This window comes from Rana temporaria, chromosome 3, assembly GCF_905171775.1.
Source record: "Rana temporaria chromosome 3, aRanTem1.1, whole genome shotgun sequence".
Taxonomy (NCBI): domain Eukaryota; kingdom Metazoa; phylum Chordata; class Amphibia; order Anura; family Ranidae; genus Rana; species Rana temporaria.
In genome coordinates, this window is record NC_053491.1 from 95,390,277 (window position 1) to 95,409,514 (window position 19,238).

Genomic DNA, 19,238 nt, shown 5'->3' on the forward strand with positions numbered 1-19,238 from the left:
AGAGTGACAGCAGAGGAAATGAAGTCTCTTCCTAGGATGGCCCTGGAGTGGAGGGTTGTTGAATCTGCTTTTAACGAGCCACTGGCATTGAGGGATTTCCTGGGCCCTTTTATGAGGGAGGGTCTAAATTTGATTAATCTGGAGAGAATGCCTTTAAAATTTCAGGATTTGGCCTGGCTCTCGTTCCATGGCAGACTCTATATGAAGGGCAACTTGAAGAATCACTCTGCAGAGAACCGTGGCTGTCCAAGCATGGAGTGTGGCGGTGTGGAGGAGACAATTGACCATTTCTTGCTTCAGTGAACCTTTAATATAGAAGTCTATAAGTGGGTGGGTGGGCTCTGGGTATCTCTTTCCTTTCCCACTTGAGTTATGCAGAGTGGTCGTAAGGGTCTTTTGAGTCGCATTGGGATTTTGATTTTGAGAAACTTTTTCTAGTTTGCTTGTTGTGGTGCATTATACAAAAAATAATAATAATAATAATAATAATAATAATAATATGTATTGGTTTGTGTATTTAGTTCCGTTTATGTATTTTTCTTTTCTGGCAATAAAAGCCAGTTTGTTCTCTATGCGGAAGTAAGCTATTTTTGTTTGTTTCTATATTATTTTATTTATTCTGTATATATGTAAATATGTTTTTGTTATATTTTGTAAGATTTTTAACCACTTCAATAACAGGCCAATTTTCAGCTTTCAGCGCTGTCGCATATTGAATGACAATTGCGCGGTCATGCTACACTGTACCCAAACAATTGCGCTGATAAACAATCAGCCACTGATCGGCTCTCCTCTACTCACGTCTGTCAGATGCAAGTGAGGAAAAGCCGATTAACAACTCTTCCTGTTTAGGTCGTGATTGGACACGGCTGATCACATGGTAAAGAGCCTCAGTCGGAGGCTCTTTAACGAGATCGGTGTAGCGGTGTGTCAGACTGACCACCGATCGCGGCAATGCACGCCCCCACGGGCGCGCGGCAGCTGTTATTCTGCTGGACGTCATATGACGTCCAGTCAGGATAATGCAACCACAGCCGGGCCGTCATTTTTCTATAGGCTGGGCGGTAAGTGGTTAATGAACACAAATGTAAACTTGCCAGCATAGCTAAAGAACTGATCACGATGTGCTCTCCTGCTTAGCATGGTCAGTTTTTAATAGAAAAGCAAAAGGAACTGGCAGGAACACCAGGGATTTCACATAAAGGAAACAATACAAAGAGAACAGGATACTTCCTCGTAAAAGTTCATGGTACAGCAGACACATATCAGGAATAAGCAATGTTGGGGTAACAAATGCTTTAACCCAACAGACGTTAACGTGCAACACAAAGTTAAGTGTGAATGATAAATTATTTTTAAAAAGTATATTAATTGGCATGTTCGTGTTCACAGAGTTCAGCTTTAAATGTAAAGAGTAATGGGTTGTGTACACAGAAACATTTACTTGTTGGCCCTTTCATTTTTTTTTCTGTCTGGCATTTTTAACCAGATGACTTCCTTTCACACGCTGATGTAGTAATAGGCTTTCAACCAAAAAAAAGTTTCTCACAGGCACAGACTCATTATTGAGGAATTACATATACCATGTGGAATGGGACAGACAAGATCTAACCGCTCTACAAACAATGAAATCATATTCTTTTCTTTCAACTCCTTTCCAAACTCATTCCACAGTTCCCCAAAACAAAAAAAAATACATCTCTGCTAAGGGAAACATGTACCATAACTACCTTCTACTATCTGCCTGGCTATCTCTGGTTTCTTCACTTATGCCGCGTACAGACGATCACTTTTTGTGATGAAAAAAAATGTAATTTTTTATCATGAAAAAAAATGTAATTTTTCCAACTTCATCATTAAAAATTATGTTGCCCACACACCATCATTTTTGAAAAATGATGAACAAAGTGACGGCACTCTTATGCCGCGTACACACGGTCGTTTTATGTGATGAAAAAAAATTACGTTTTTAAAAACGTCACTTTAATTGACCGTGTGTGGGGGAAAACGTTGTTTTATGTCTTCTAAAAAACGACCAAAAAAAATTGAAGCATGCTTCAATTTTATGTATCGTTTTTCATAACGTCAACTTTTACTTCACAGAAATTGACCGTGTGTAGCAAAAACGTCGTTTAAAACGACGTTTTTTCATCCGCGCATGCCCAGAAGCTACTTATGAAGCAAGCTTCAATGGAAAAACGTGGTGGAACGTAACCTCGCTTTGCTAGAACATTGTGAGAAAAACGATGGTGTGTAGGCAACTTCGTCTTTGAAAATTGAAGTTTCAAAAACGTCGTTTTTTACTTCACAGAAAATGTCATTTTTTTTCATCACATAAAGTGATGGTGTGTATGCGGCATAATGCCCTGTACACACGATCACTTTTTGTGATGAAAAAAAATGTCATTTTATTTCATCACAAAAAGTGATCGTGTGTACAGGGCATAAGGCCCCGTACACACGGCCGAGGAACTCGACGTGCCAAGCACGTCGAGTTCTGGGATGAAGCCGCCGAGGAGCTCGGCGGGCCGCCTTCTCCCATTGAACAACGAGAAAATAGAGAACATGTTCTCTATTTTCTCGACGAGCTCCTCGGCGGCTCCATCGAGCCAAAACTGTACAGACGACAGAGTTTCTCGGCAGAATCCGGGTTTTGACCGAGTTTCTCGGTGAATTCTGCCGAGAAACTCTGTCGTGTGTACGGGGCCTTAGAGTTACTGACCTGAACAAGCATGCAGCAAGTGAAGTCAGAATTCCTGATCCGCATTGCTTCTATCAGATCAATAGCTTGAAGTGCTGAGGTGACAACTAGCGTTTTCGAAAAGTAATGGCAAGTCACAAATTTTACTCCGTTCCATTAACCCCTTTGTGACTAAAGGTCATGAAAGCTTAGATGCCCAGACCTAATTTAGCAGCTTCAGTATGCATCAGTTAAAGCCTAACGCCAGGTTTCTTGTGTAATTTGCACTGATAAGTTGTCCTGATTGGTACTGTTGAGGCTGCACTAGGGATGCCACCTTTTATCTGATACCTGGATATGTGGCAACCCTAGGCTGCACTAATAATTAGGGCACTGGTGATCAGTGTAAATGTGCCCTGTCAGACTTACAGGGCACATTACCGGGGCACATTACCAGCTCTCCTCACGCTGTGACAGTGTGTGAGGAAAATAATGTTTACATTTGATCAGCTGTGATTGGATGGAGCTGATCACATGGTAAAGGGCTGTTGTAATTGGCCCTTTACCTTTGATCACAGAGTATGCCCGATGCGTGCCCCAAGGGTTGTGTGGGAGGCGTGTTCTGGAAGGACATCCATGGACTCCCTCCCAGAACAACAGAACCACGCTGTAGCCGTCTTTTGGCTATGGTGCAGTATTAAAGTTGTTAAAGTGGTTGTACACCCTATACAACCTCCTTTCCCTACAGGTAAGCCTATAATAAGGCTTACCTGTAGGTACTAGAAATATCTCCTAAACCTCTTAGGAGATATTCGCCATAGAAGCCGGCGCCGACATAATCTAAAGAAAGGGCACGGTCTGTGCCGTTTCTATAGTGCCCGTGCCGTGACCGTTGGCTCCCATGCGCATGCGCGGGAGTGACGTCACGTGACTCCAGCCAATACAGAGCTGGAGTCCACGGCCCCGGAAGGAAGAGGGGTTGAAGATGGACGCGATGAGAGAGAGGGGACATTGCGGGCCTCTTTTGCAGGTAAGTGGCACAAAATGGGCTACTATGCGATGCATAATAACCCATTATGCTTTTACTTTGCAGGGAACAAAGATGAAGTAAAACCCATCAGGGTTTACTTCATCTTTAAATAGTTTGTTTGAAGCAAGCTGATCCAAATGAACTGTTGCTTCACTAACAGATGCGCCAACTGGGAGCACAGTGTAAAGTGTATGTAGCATCAGCTACTGTACATACAGTATATAGTGCTGTGTTCCAGCAGTGGGATGGGGATATCCCATCCTGCCCCTGTGGCCCGGTCCACAACGTCATCCGCCCACCTCTCTATCCAGCCAATCAGAAGAAGCCTTGTATTCATTGAAAAAAAATAAAGGCTTCCCGTGAATGGCTGAGAAGCAATGAGCCCATCTCACTTTTGTTGCTGCAGCAGATGAGAAGTCCCTATTCCGCAGTCAAAACACAGCGCTGCAAAATAAAAAAAATTCTTGTCATGAAGTCCTTTAAGTGGAAAAATGAATATTCAGGAGGGGAGATAATTGACTAGATAGATAGAAAAAAATATCACTTCATCTGTTAACTACCAAGGCTCTGTGTTTTTCTAAATCAGAGCTTGAGCAACATTTTTCAGATACTGCTAAACCCTCCCTGGTTCTCTTGCCATCAATAAAGCACACTGTGACTGTATGATTTTCAAACATTATAAATGTTTAATTCTTCCTGGTCTGCCGCTGGCTATGTGACAAGATTTCATCTTAAGAAACAAAAAAAAAAAAACATTGCTCCATAGATAAAAAGCACTTAAGCCTCAGAAGAAAATCAATCTTTGATTCTTCCGTACAGTGCTTTAGAAAAAGTATTCATACCCCTTGAAATTTTCCAAATTTTGACATGTTACAACAAAAAACTTAAATTATTATTATTATTATATTGGGATTTTATGTGCAGGGGAGGGCTGGCAGGGGGGGCAGGGTGGAAATCTCCCCCCGGGCTGGTGACACTATGCACAGCCTCCGGCCGCCACTACCAAATGCTGTTTTTGCAGAGCAGGAATATGCCTGCTGGAGCTCTGTTAACACAGGTCATGGCCGCTGCTCACCTCCCACTGTGCAGCTGTGCCTGTGTCAGCTACGAGGTAGATGGCTGCAGAGCTGAGCTATGTCTCGTCTCACACATAGCTCAGCCTCAGTGCACACCAGCGCTGACATCCCCTTCTCTCTCTGCACAGACACGCGGACTCTGATGTAAGGGGGGCCTCTGTGCGGACTCTGATGTAAGGGGGGCCTCTGTGTGGACTCTGATGTAAGGGGGGCCTCTGTGCGGACTCTGATGTAAGGGGGGCCTCTGTGCAGACTCTGATGTAAGGGGGGCCTCTGTGCGGACTCTTGTGATCATGAAAAATCTTAGACTGTTTTCCTCGATCCATCACTTTTCCACGCTCTATGGGCCACTTGACTGGACTTGCCCCCCAGACCTAAGGCTGCCAGCCCTCCCCTGTTTATGTGATAGACCTACATAAAGTGGCACATAAGCAGCCAAGAGGCCCATGGTAACTCTGGAGGAGCTGCAGAGAGCCACAGCTCAGGTGGGAGAATCTGTCCGTATGACAACTATTGTTTGTGCTTGTAAGGGGTTAAGGTTCTGAAGCTAGGGTGCTTCCTTAAAGGGTCACTAAAGGATTTTTTTTTTTAGCTAAATAGCTTCCTTTACCTTACTGCAGTCCTGGTTTCATGTCCTCATTGTTTGTTTTGCTTTGATGTTGCTGTAATTCCTCTCTGTTCTGGACACTTCCTGGTTGTCTGTTTCCTGATCACCACAGTACTGGGAGATTTCTCACTGTGGTGACCAATCAAGGAGGTGTGATTACTGTCTGTCAGCACCAATCCAGTTTTGTTTTAAAAAGCATCACTGCCCTCTATTGGCTCTTTGTCTCTGTACATCAGAGAACCAGGAAACAACAGCAAAAACGAAACTAAACTGCAGGTACATTATATGATTGTTTTTTTATCTATTTTTAATCGTTTTTAAAAGGAATCAGTTAACGATTATGTCTCTATACCCTGTAAACAGTCATTTCAGCAAAAAAAAAAAATTCCTTTAGTGACTCTTTAACGGTTACATATGCTGTAAGGTGTTAAGAGGTTTTCAGAGTGAATATTATTTCTTTTTTCTTAGTAGAATTCTAAGATAACTTTGCACACATATAATTGCTTGTTAATTCTTATCTCTGAACAAAACATTACACATGTAACATTCTTTAGTAATTGGTAAAAATGTATCTTCCTCCTTATTATTTTCACAGGTGTCCTTAGTAATTGCTGAAACTAATTAACTTTGTACACTCTTATCTATAACTTCACTATGTCATACTTTACTCCTTTTTACCCAATTAATCCATGCAGGTGTCTCACTAAATGAATGGAAAGACTGTATTAACCAATCACATATTGTCAAGATAATACGGCCCTTCCCCTTTTTGTAATGCATATATTCTCACAGTATTACCAGTAAAGCCAGATTGCCAGATTGCAGTTTGCAAGAAGCCATGTGGAGGACACAGCAAACATGTGAAAGAAGGTGCTCCGATCAGATGAGACCAATAGGTAGATTCACACACATTGGCGTCAATTTAGGACGGCCTAGCCTAGCCTGTTTAGGCTACACCGCCGTAAATTAGTTAGGCTAGTAGTGATTCACAATCTACTTAACCGCTAATCTACGGCGGTGTAGCCTAAAACGAGCGGGCATAAGGGCGCCTAATTCAAATGACTTGGAGGGGGGCGTGTTGTATGGAAATGAGGCTTGACCTCATGTTTTTTGACGTTTTTTGACACTGCGCATGCGCCGGGCGACTACATTTCCCAGTGCGCATTGCGGCTAAGTAGGCCGTACGGGCCTATTGATTTCGACGCGGACGTAAACGACGTAACTCCCGATTCGCGGACGACTTACGCAAACGACGTAAAAAATTCAAACCTCGTGGCGGGAATGGCGGCCATACTTTAACATTGTTATTCCACCTCATAGGTGGAATAACTTTAGGCCGCCTAAGGCCTTACGTAATCGACGTTAATCGACTGCGGCGGGCTCGCGTTCGTTCAGGAATCGTCGTAAAAGCTCATTTACATAATCTACGCCGGCCGCAATGGAAGCGCCACCTATCGGTCAGCCTGAACATTGCAATCTAAGATAGGACGGCGCAAGCCGTCCTATCTTAGATATGTTTAAGTGTATCTCTGTTAGAGAATACACTTAAACAAACGCCGGCGTAGATTCAGAGTTAGGTCGGCTTATCTACTGATAAGCCGGCCTAACTCTTTGTGAATCTACCTACAAATTTTTACTTTTTTGACCTAAACTTACAAAACGTTTTGTGTGGCAGAAAACTAACACTGCACATCACCCTGAACACACCATCCCCACTGTGAAACAAGCCTCATGTGGGGATGCTTTTCTTCAGCAGGGACAGGGGAGCTGGTCAGAGTTGATGGGAAGATGGATGGAGCCAAATACAGGGCAATCTTAGAAAAAAACCTGTTAGAGTCTGGAAAAGACTTGAGACTGGGGTGGAGGTTCTCCTTCCAGCAGGACAACGTCCCTAAACATACAGCCAGAGCTACAATGGAATGGTTTAGATCAGGGGTGTCCAAACTTTTTTCAAAGAGGGCCAGATTTGATGAAGTGAACATGCGTGAGGGCCGACCATTTTGCCTGAGGCCCCGTACTCACGACCAAACATGTCTGCTGAAACTGGTCCGCAGACCAGTTTCAGCAGACATGTTTGGCCGTGTGTTGGCCCGAGCGGACCATTTTGGGACGGATCAGACAGGTTTCCAGCGGACAACTGTTTCCCGGACTTGTTTTAAAACAGTCCGCTGGAAACCTGTCCGCCCGGACATGTACGGTCGTCTGTACAGACCTACCGTACATGTCCTGCCGCCCGCATCCCTCGCATGCGTCGAATGACTTCGACGCATGCGTGGAAGCATTTTTAAGGCGGCCCGCCCACGTCGCCGCGTCATTGTCGCGGCGACACCGCGTCATCGACGCGGCGACACCGCGGACACGCCCCGCGTAATGTTTACGCGCGGGCTTCTGTTCGATGGTGTGTATAGCCATCGAACAGAAGTCCCCGGGCAGTCCCCGGCCAGACATGTCCGATGGAAACGGTCTGCAGACCGTTTTCATCGGACATGTCCTGCCGTGAGTACTCGGCCTGACATTCTTTGAACCATTAAAATTAAATGAAAATTAACTAATACTCTGCCCAACAAGAATTATCTTGCCTTTGTGGCTGTGTGTGGTGAAGAGTTTAAGGATGAGCTCGGGTGCGTTATTTGGATATGCCGTATTTATCGGCGTATAACACCGATCAATTTAAGAGGGATGTTTCAGGAAAAAAATGTAATTTATATTAAAGAAATGTGAAGCAAAATAGGGGTCAGTGCCCATCAATGCAGCCTAATCACTGCCCACTGCAGCCTCACCAGTGTCATGAATGCAGCCTCACCAGTGCCATGAATGCAGCCTCACTATTGCCTTGAATGCAGCCTCACCATTGCCATGAATGCAGCCTCACCATTGCCATGAATGCAGCCTCTGAATGCAGCCTCACCATTACCATCAGTGCAGCCTGATCGATGCCCATCTGTAGCCTCGGAGGGGACAGGGAGGGGGTGGGACGAGCACCAACAGATTACATACAGGAGAATCTCCTGTTTCCTCTTTAATACAAAGTCCCGCCTTCTATGATAGACAGAAAGGTCGTCCAATGCCAGCCCAAGAGACGGGACTTCCTATTACAGAGGGCGTTGAGTAAACAGGAGATTCTCCTGTATGTAATCTGACGGCACTCGTCCTGTCCCCTCACTGGAATGATAAATACATCCCCCAAGGATCCCCCCTGTCACCGGTGCTTTTCAACATCTATCTTCGCCCTCTCTTTGATATTATCAGTAGCCAAGAACTACTCTATCACTCTTATGCAGACGATACGCAACTGTATTTTCGCATCTGCAACAAAAAGGATCATCATCTCAGTTTAGAGAAATGTCTCTCTTCGATAGAAAACTGGATGACTAAGAGTTATCTTAAACTCAACAGTTCAAAAACAGAACTCCTTATGTTTCACGCCAGCCGAAAGAGTCAACTGGCAACAACCTGGACACCGCCGCCCATTCTGGGCCAAATCATCACCCCTAGCTCCAAAGTCAAAAGTCTCGGGGTCATCTTCGACACCTTCATGACAATGGACGCACAAATAGGGTCAGTAGTCAGCAGGGCGCACCATCTGTTGCGCCTACTACGCAGACTTATTCCATTTATCCCCAAAGAAGATGTAGCAGTCGTGGTGGGAACAATTGTGAATTCCAGACTGGACTATGCTAACGCCCTGTACCTCGGACTCCCAAAGTACCAAATCTCCCGTCTGCAAGTCGTTCAGAATACGGCCGCCAGACTGGTGACTGGGAAAAAAAATGGGAATCAATCTCACCTTCGTTGAGAACCCTTCACTGGCTGCCAGTAAAAGACAGAATTGCATTTAAAGCACTCTGCCTGACACATAAGTGGCAGGCTCCGCAATATCTTTGCGACAAGATAGAACCTCACAATTCGAATCGCGTTCTGCGATCCACCGACCAAAATCTGGTCAGGGTACCAAAAACCAAATACAAGTCCAAAGGAGAAAGAAGGTTTGCTTTTCAGGGTCCTAGACTATGGAACGCTTTACCAACCAGCATTCGGTTGGAGGAAAACCACCTGACTTTCAGAAGACAGATCAAAACTCTGCTCTTTTGATGTCATGAGACACGAACAACTAGCGCCCAGAAGCGATTCAGTTCGCATGCGCCGCGCTTTATAAGTTTTCATTCATTCATTCATTCATATCTATTGTGGCCCCCCAACAAATAAAGGACTTGTCAAAAACTGTCTATTTTCTTGTCATACTACACTACTTTTTGTTGGTGAATGGTCAATGTACCCAATACCCATTCACATGGGGGGGCTGGGATTTGAGGGCACCCTTGTTAAAGGGGGCTTCCAGATTCCGATAAGCCCCCCCGCCCACAGGCCCCGACAGCCAATGGTCAGGGTTGTTGGGAGGAGGCCCTTGTTCCCATTAACATGGGGGCAATGTGCTTTGGGGTGGGGGGTGCAGAGTCCCCCTGCCCCCCCATGTTGAGGACATGCAGTCTGATATGGTTCAGGAGGGGGGGCTCGTTCGTCGCCTCCCTTACTTGATCTGCCAGGCTGAATGCTCAGATAAGGGTCTGGTATGGATTTTGGGGGTCCCTAAGCCATTTTATTTTTATGTGGCATATCTATACTAGACCCAAGGGCCTGGTATGGACCTGGGGGGGGGACCCCAAGCAGTTTTTTTTCACAATTTTTTCTTAACCAGCAATTCTTTTTTTTACATTCAGCTATCAGTGGGGAAGCCTGCTGACAGCTGATGGCTCATTGGTTGTTAAGAACGTGGCGGCCGGCTTCCCGGACCCTCCTTAGGAACCAGTTATACACAGTGTTGCGGTAAAAACGCCTGTCCAAAAACACACCAAGCACCTCAAGAAGCATTGCAGAAACACTCAAAAGCAACATGCATAGATGTGAATCGAGCCTGAAACTCAATAACAGAATAGTAAATTTAGCTTAGATTAAATCTTAAAGTGCAATCTTTAATATACTATCTTTAATCATTTAAATGCCACCCTCCTTGTCTAGTTCTTTCCTTTGTCTCCCTTCCAATTATCTTCACATTACAGCCCTCCATGGAGCCGCAGAGCCAGTTTTTCAGGCCCCTGCTGGGGTCTCGTCATCTTGGGAAAGCTCGTACTTTGAAGGACTGCTGGAGGCCACCATAAGTACGAGCTCCCCCATAACAATGCACGAGACCCAGCGTACATGTGCAGAATGGAGAGGACCAGGCAGTGAGGGACACACATGTGTTGCTCTGGGCTAGTCTGTAAAGATTGCTGAAACAGGGAAGAAGATAAATATTTGATCAGGTGGGCTGCTTTTTAAATTCTGTATGCAGCCACTTTCGGACAAAGAAGACCGGAGAAAGAAGAAGACCAGAAGAAGATGCGAGAGAAGGAGAAGCACGGAGTAGGAAGAAGACATTTTTAATAAAGGACTTTTAAAAAAATGTCTATTGTCTTTTATCATACTACGCTACTTTTTTTGTTAATGGGTAGGGGTGGGTAGGGGTCCAATGTACTCCATACTCATTCACATAGGGGGGAGGCGGAGATATGGGCAGCGTTGTCTGGAAGACGCCCTTGTCCCCATCAACATGGGGGGGCAAGGTGCTTTGAGTTGGAGGGCGCCCCTGCCCCAAAGCACCCACTATCCCATGTTGAGGGCATGGGGTCAGGTATGGTTCAGGGGGGGGGGGGGGCGCTCGCTCGTCCTCTCCCTTTCCTGACCTGCCGGGCTGCATCCTCGGATCAAGCCCTGTACACACGAACGGATATCTGATGGAATCTAATTTCGTCAGATATCCGATGAAGCTGACTTTCATCAGTCTTGCCTACACACCATCAGTCAAAAATCCGACCGTGTCCAACGCGGTGACATAAAACACAACGACGTGCTGAGAAAAATGAAGTTCAATGCTTCCGAGCATGCGTCGACTTGATTCTGAGCATGCATGGATTTTTGACCGATGGACTTCCAAACAGACGATCGTTTTTTTCGATCATTTTTTTTATCCATAGGAACATTTTAAAACACGTTCTATTTTTTTTTTTCATCGATGGAAAACAATGGAAAACAAACAGATGGGGACCACATACGATTTTAGCCAGCAGTTCTTTTTTTTTACATTCAGCAGTCAAGCGGGAAACTGAGTGCTAAGTCATCGATTGTTAAGGTGCTATTTCTAGCGCTAAAACGGCTAAAAACTGTGAAAGGGGTCTAAATGTTCTCTGAGTTCTGTCTCTAACCCGTGTTGAAAAAACAATATTGCGAAATCAAAAGAGCAACATTTTTTTAAACCTGGTCAAAGGTTGACTCTGTTTACACAAGTTTGCTTCTGAAATATCTGCATTATCAGTTTTATTCTTCCATCTTTTTTCAATGAATAAAAAATACTTATCCCAATTAAAAACAGGCCCCTTTCACATATGTGCAACTTGTCATGCGACTTGGGACTGCAAAGTCGCATTACAAGTCGTTTCCCATGAGTGCAGCTTCAAGCCGCAGTGACTTCAAAGTAGTCCCTGTACTACTTTGGTGTGACTTTGATGCAACTTGAGGTCCATAGACCTCAAGATTATACAGGCATTGCTTCAAGTCATGGCAAAATCACATCAAAGTAGCAGACAAATTGTGGCAAAGTTGCGCGATTCTTAAGTCGCACAAGTGTGAAAGGAGCCATAGTTAGATATATCAAATAAAGAGTTATGGCAGAATTCCAGCCAACATGTTTGTAACGTTTTTGATAGAGTAGAAAGAGGTAGAATGTCTGCCACGTTTTTATTGCTTTGTCACCTTTGGGAACGTCTCCTTTCCCCTCTGTTGTGTCACCAGGGAAGGAGGAGAAACCTTTTTACGGGGACAAAGACAGTCATAAAAGAATTTTATTATTAGACCATAGAAAAGTCAAAGCCTATATTAGGTTTTTGTTGTTGTCTGTGTCCCTATTTTACTTCCCAAACATAGCAATAAAAACTAGACAACAGATCTACTCCCCCTACTATTTACTCGACTTACTCAGTCTATATAAAAAATATATATATATATATATATATATATATATATATATATTTACGCACAAGAAACAAAAATAAACAAAAATGTAAAGTGTTACTAAACCCACAACAGTAAAATCGGTCTGTATATGCAGTAAAGTATGCTTGTTAAGCTGCATTCACACCTAGGCGTCGGCGATTTGCGGCGTTTTTTATCGCAATTTTCGCTGGAGGGGTGATTACACATTGTGTAATATGGCCGAAAGCCGAAGACGCCTGAAAAAAAGGGTCAGGGACTTGTTTTGAGCTTCAGGTGTTTCGGCGTTCGGCGTTCGGCGTGGAGATGTGAATCATCTCCATAGCCGACAATGTTAAATCACCCCTCCAGCGTATTGCAGGCTCCAATAGCGGTGGGCGTCGGGCGTGAAAACGCCTAGGTGTGAATGGAGCCTTATACTCACTGTGGGACCTAAGGGGTTAATCCTCTGCATTGTGTAAAAAGGCTGTTTGATCCTGTCTTCTCTGTTCCAACCCTTCTTCCACTGTCCCCAAATCCTCTCCTGATAGAAAAGAGGCTAGGGGACAAGCTGCACATGCTCAGTTTGTGTGTAATGCTAGAGATTTTTTTCCTTGGGAGAGTGTGAACAACACAGTGCCAATCAGCACTGTCCAGACAGAGGGTCAGGGGCCGTGCATCCTGATAGGACAGTCAGAGCAGAATGAAAACTCCTCCTACAAGCTTTAACCAGACACTGGTAGAAGTCATAAGACTGTTCTAACTGCTGATGAAAAAAGGTATTTAGCAGTTTATTTTTACTTAAACTATTGCATTTCCATGTTCTGTATACTGTGGGAGACCAGATACTGTATAGTGAATGCAGGTTCTGGGTTTAGTAACACTTTAAAGCTGAACTCTAGGATAAGAAAATATTATCTAAATACAATTTGCCTCTGTACAGGAGCTTCCTGAAATAAAGAACATGTCACTTCTGCAGGGCTGTCTTAATGAGAGGGCACACCTGGGCACTGCTCAGGGGCCCCAGCTGCATGGAGGGCCCCTGCACTTTACCCAAAGCAGCTGGTCCTTGAGCTCACGCTGCCCTGAAATTGGGGGCCCTATGATGGCACTGAAAGTGATAGATACACAGGGGAGGCAGTCTGCCTCCTACCTACCTGATGTCTGTTTATCTGCACTGTCATCATTGTAGGGGCCCCAGAGCATTACTTTGCCCAGGGGCCCGTGATGCTATTAAGACAGCCCTGCACTTCTGCTCTTTTTCCTTGTACAAGGTGAGTGGTTTTGTATCCAGCTCCTTATGTGGTTTTCTGTAGGCAGCACGTGGTTAGATGTAGTCTTCTGGGTCCCTCCCACAGCTCTACTCTCTGCACTGGCTATGTACAGCAGTGTAATGATGTCACTGCTACTTTCAAAAGTTAATAACTGGGTTTGCGAAGGTGTTTGGTGCACACAAAGTGGATTTTTACCCTATGCAATGATTAGAAATATATTTAAATTAACAGACTATGTATTCCAGTAGGTATACAAGTAGGGTATATGCTACCTAAAACATTTATTGGATTGAGACAATCTGCAGCAACATGATTTGCTAAAGTACAATTTCCCTTTATTTATTTTTTAAATATGGATCGCTTCACAAATCTGTATGTCATCCTTGTACAAGTGCCCGATTTCCCTTTCTTTCTAAATTCTTAAATCCCTGAAAGTATGCAGCCAATGGGGTAGATTCACGTATGTCCGCGCAATGATACGGCGGCGCAGCGTATCGTATTTACGCTACGCTGCCGTAACTTACAGGAGCAAGTGCTGTATTCACAAAGCACTTGCTCCGTAAGTTGCGGCGGCGTAGCGTAAAAGGGTCCGGCGTAAGCGCGCGTAATTCAAATGTGGAAGGGGGGGCGTGTTTTATTTAAATTTATGATGACCTGACGTGATTGATGTTTTGTACGGACGGCGCATGCCGTCGAGAAAACGCTGTTTTTTTGCATGACAGGAAAAAACGGTTGTGTGTACGCGGCATTAGAGTTTGCAGAATCAATTCATGGGATCAATTCATGTTCTAGAGTAGTCATTCTTAACCAGTGTTCCCTAGAACCCTTGGGTCCTTCCAGAGGTTGCTTGGGTTTCCTTGAGCTGTAGCTGACTGACCTCTGACGGTGCCTGCATAGCTCTGAGTCCGGTGCCACTAGGTAGAACCAGAGGCATGACACCAGTGATCTTTTTAGCTGTATAAAAAGGGTGACATACTGACCACCAATATAAGTGGGTCATTCTTTCCACTGCCAACCAATGTAGGGGAAGGGAGTCACCGCTCCAGGTGGGTCCAACAAACAATCAGGAACCTCTCAGGAAACCAATGGTGCTGGCAATGCACTAGGCAAATTCAAGGGATGGATAGCCGCACTCCAAAGGAACTTCTTAAGTTGTCTCTATTGGTAAAATAAATAGAAATGCATCACAAGATACAGTCAAAAAATCGGGAAAAGAAGCAGCCGACGCGTTTCACACTAGTTCAGTGTTTAGTCATGGCTCATGACTAAGCACTGAACTAGTGTGAAACGCGCCGGCTACTTCTTTTCCCGATTTTTTGACTGTATCTTGTGATGCATTTCTATTTATTTTACCAATAAAGACAACTTAAAGTGGAGGTTCCATCAAAAAAACTATTTTGCTTTAAACTGTAGCTTACGACTAAAAAAGAAAAAAAAAAAGAACATTTTTTTTTTACTCATCTGGAAATGCCTGTTGCTATGCAGTCCCACAAAATCTGCCTTTGAAACCACCTAGGATTCTGACATCATCTCCCTCTAATGCTCCTGGGAAATGTGTGTCATCATTTCCCAGGATGCAGTGCGGTGTCCAATTATCACTCCCCATCCAAGACTTCCAGGAAGTAATTGCCTGTAGGCTTCACAATGCCCACAAGCAAAATGACAACGGTGTAGATATAGTTTTATAAACTATCTTTTTTGAATATCTATGCGGATCGGCGGCGGATTGTAAAATAGTAAGTGACCGGATTTATATTATAAAAACGCAGGATGAAAGGACATACATTTAAAAAATGCTAATTGCGGTTGGAACTCCGCTTTAAGAAGTTCCTTTGGAGTGCGGCTATCCATCCCTTTTGAAATGTCCACAATTTGCCAACCAATGTAGGGGGGCATTCTTCCCAATGACCACGAATGTAAAGAGCATTATTTTCAATGCTCACCAATGTAAAAGATGTTCTTGCCAATGGCCACCAATGTAAGGCACATTCTTCCCACTGATACCTGATATATGAATTTTAGCAGTGGTTCCTTGAGACCTGAGAATTATTTCAAGGGTTCCTCTGGGGTAAAAAGGTTGAGAAAGGCTGTTCTAGAGGAAGCTGTGTTTTAGAAGTACATACCTGGAGAGACAGCGCTCCTCAGCGGCACAGCGTAGTGAATATAAATGAGCACGCTGGACATAAGTTGCAGCTTGAACATAACTTGGATCAGGGACCAAATCAGGAAGTCCTGAAAAAGAAAATATATTTTACTTAAACACCTGGTACATACTACTAGAACATTTGTATTAGAATCTCAGACTAGTAGGAGCACTAAACCCAGTTCCAAGATCACAGGGACATAAAAAAATGAATGCATTGTACGTTCTGTAGACATTTTACCTCAAGTACAGTCTACAACATGGCTGTGCTAATCTTTTTATAATCTCAGGGAACAACAATTTTCCTCTACTAGTGGAAACAATTGGACCTCCACATAGGGTCCAAGTTTATGTAACAGTAATGTGTGTGGTTATAGTAACCCAGATAGCAAGCAGTTGTGCTTCAGGTTTGAAAATGGCTTATTGCTAGACTTGCCAGGCTTTACAAATTTGTTGCACAATGGCAGCAAGTCTGCATTGCATGACTCCAGATCAATTTTCTTTGCAAACATTCTGGAAGTCTGCTGAAAATTCCGGTTCAGTTATGTTGTGCAATAGTCATCCCACCACAGGGGTCACTGTGATTTGCATAGCTCTTGCTGTAGACTTACCACTGCAACTTTGCTCGTGCTAAAGACTCGCCACACAAATTTGCTATAAATTGGAAAAGTCAACTAGAACTTGTGCTTCAAGTATAGCTTGCCAGTGAAAATGTGCAGCAATTTAATAAGACATACAACCCAGCACTGCCACAAATTTGTGGCAAGTTATCTTAGATATCTGGAAATGCGTGTTTAAACTCACCTCTTCCACTCTGACCGCCACGAAAAACAGTCCCAGCGCTGACTCTTGCTTGTTGTCCTCCTTGTGATTCACTTCCACTGTTTGGAGCACTGGCTACCCGGCTCTGCGGTTGGAAAACATCTGGTCGTTGTGCTCCATAGTAACCTCCTTCACCCTGACTCACTCCTCCATATGGCGGGATTGCTGCTTCACCAGCCCCAGTTCCTACACCTGGTCGGACAGGATCACTTTCTGCTGGAATATCACTTCCTCGAAAGAGGCTATGGGAATAACGGCGGTCAAGTCCATCCTGTGGCACAACGGGATTGGCAACTGCTGGTTGCTGAGGAGGTAAGTTAGGGGGGACCCCAAAATAAGGCGGTTGGGCATATGGTGGATTTGGTTCCTCATAGAAATCTTCATAGGCTCCTCCCCAAGGTGGCTGTGCGACATAACCACCTCCACCTCCACCACCTGCACCTCCACCACCTGCACCTCCTCCACCACCTGCACCTCCACCACCTGCACCTCCACCACCTGCACCTCCCCCTACTCCACCCCTAGAATAGCTATACGTTTCTTCATAGCCTTGTGGGTAAAAATCAGGTTGCGCTACAAAAGGAGGCTGAGGTCTTGGTAAAAATGGAGGTCCTACCGAATTCTGGGAGTAAGTTTGCCGTATTCTACTCCCCCCTCCACCACCAGTCCCTGTGGAAGGTACAAAGCGACTCGACGTGCTCGCCGTTTCACCAAAGCGACCCAACGTGCTTGATGTTTCACTCCCACCTCGCCAATTATCTGGCACCTGTCCAAAGCCAAATGGATGACGAGTGTTGCCCCTCACTGTCTGCGATCCAGTTCGAGGCAATGTGGGTGCCTGGCGGCGAAGATCCACACCGCTTCCACGACTTCCATCCAGCAAAACTCGAGTTCCTCCAGCACTTTCCCCTGCCGGCTGGTACTCTTGGCCAGAATTCAGGAGCCGATAACGCCTTCCACTATCTTCCCATTGGATCATCTGGCCCCAGCCAGCTCCATCCTGCCCAAAAGACAAAGAAAGTCCTGACAAGCATAAACACAGTTGAGCTATAAGGGCCATGTCTGTGCCTTCTTATTACTAAAGTGTAGAATATGGCAGCTGTAATGCCAGGTTAAAGGGACAATGCCAGGTTAAAGGGGTAATGAAAAGTTTAATGGACAATGCTAGGTTAAAGGGGCAATGACAATTTAAATGGACAATGCAAAGTTAAAAAGGTATGGCCAAATTAAAAGTAAAATGCCCAGTTCAAAGGCAAAGGATGATACCAGGTTAACAGAGAAATGCTAGGTTAAAGTGGAAATGCCAGGTTACAGGGACAATACCAGGTTAAATGGATAATGACAGATTAAAATAGCAATACCAAGTTAATGGCTAAATGCCCAATTAAAAGGGTAATGCCAAAGTAAAGAGACAATGTCAGGTCAACGGGGCAATGCCACGTTAAAGGGGCAATACCAGGTTAAAGGGACAATGCCAGTTTAAAGGGACAGCTCAACCGGTTTATTAGTGCTGGGACGTCTTCAGCTTTCAGTGCAGCGCAGAACACGCATGGTGGGTCCCGGATCAGTGTTGCAGGTTCCTAGGTTGGGAAGGCTGTATGATGAAGGGCTGTCTTGTAAATCCTCAATGCAGATGTGAGCCAGCGGAATGCAGGTTTCTCTCTAGGAGTGGATTGAGGTAATCTGCAGGAGATAATTAGACGAGGTGGTAGGGATCAGCAGAGGAAATGTCCCATCCTTTGTTCTGTCCGTATTCATCCCTTTCTGTAACTTTCTGTGCCCCGCTCTCTCCCTTCCCTCTTATCTCTTCCACTCTCACTCCATCACTATTTCTCTCTATCCATTTCTTTCCCTGACTTCCTGTTTATCCCTCTCTCTCCCTCACTTTCCCCCCTCTCTCTCCCTCAATTTCCCCTCCTCCGCCCCCCTTTTCCTCCTCTCTGGAATATGCTCTGGTTCTCCCAGGTCTGTCCTGTGTCACCCTGCAGGCTGCCCCTCACTGCTTCCAGCAGAATACTTTGTCTCCACTTCTCTCCAGCCTCATTCCCCCAGGACAGTGATCCAGCCCCCTGCAGAGGAGCCCTTAGTGACGCAGAGCTTTTCATTCAACACAAAATTCCCTTCACACGGAGAGAAAAAAACACGACTTGCTAATGATTTCCATGTTATATAAAGTACGAGCTAAGTGTAGACAGATGCGTTGTTTATGCGAAGCAGCCTGATTGATGGCAGGAGACAATGGAGTGCAGCAGGGCTTCCCAAAATGTTCTCAACGGCTAGATCTGGCCAAATAGGGCCAGATTCTCAAAGGACTTACGTCGGCGCAGCGCCATGTACGCCGTCGTAAGTCCTAATCTGACCCGTCGTATCTATGCGACTGATTCTTAGAATCAGTTACGCATAGATATCCATTAGATCCAACAGGCTTAAGTCTCTTACGCCGTCGGATTGTAACTGCAATTTTTTTTTTGCCCGCTAGGTGGAGCTTCCGTCGATTTCCGCGTTGAGTATGCAAATTAGCTATATACGCGAATTCCCGAACTTACGCGTGGCCGATGCAGTAAAGTTACGACGTTTACGTTAGGCTTTTCCCGGCGTAATGTT

The 19,238-nt window shown here is 44.8% G+C and overlaps 1 protein-coding gene across 1 annotated transcript in view; it reads right to left on the reverse strand.

The window, feature by feature from the left end:
* The window catches only part of LOXL1 (lysyl oxidase like 1), a 33,759-nt gene extending 15,243 nt beyond the window's left edge, over window positions 1-18,516 (reverse strand). Inside the window, exons 1-2 of the mRNA XM_040343018.1 lie at window positions 16,617-18,516; window positions 15,793-15,901 (exon numbers count right to left, since the gene is read on the reverse strand). Coding sequence (XP_040198952.1) covers window positions 15,793-15,901; window positions 16,617-17,694 — 1,187 coding nt within the window. The 5' untranslated portion in view covers window positions 17,695-18,516. The remainder of the gene's footprint in view (window positions 1-15,792; window positions 15,902-16,616) is intronic.
* Between the last annotated feature and the right edge of the window lie 722 nt (window positions 18,517-19,238).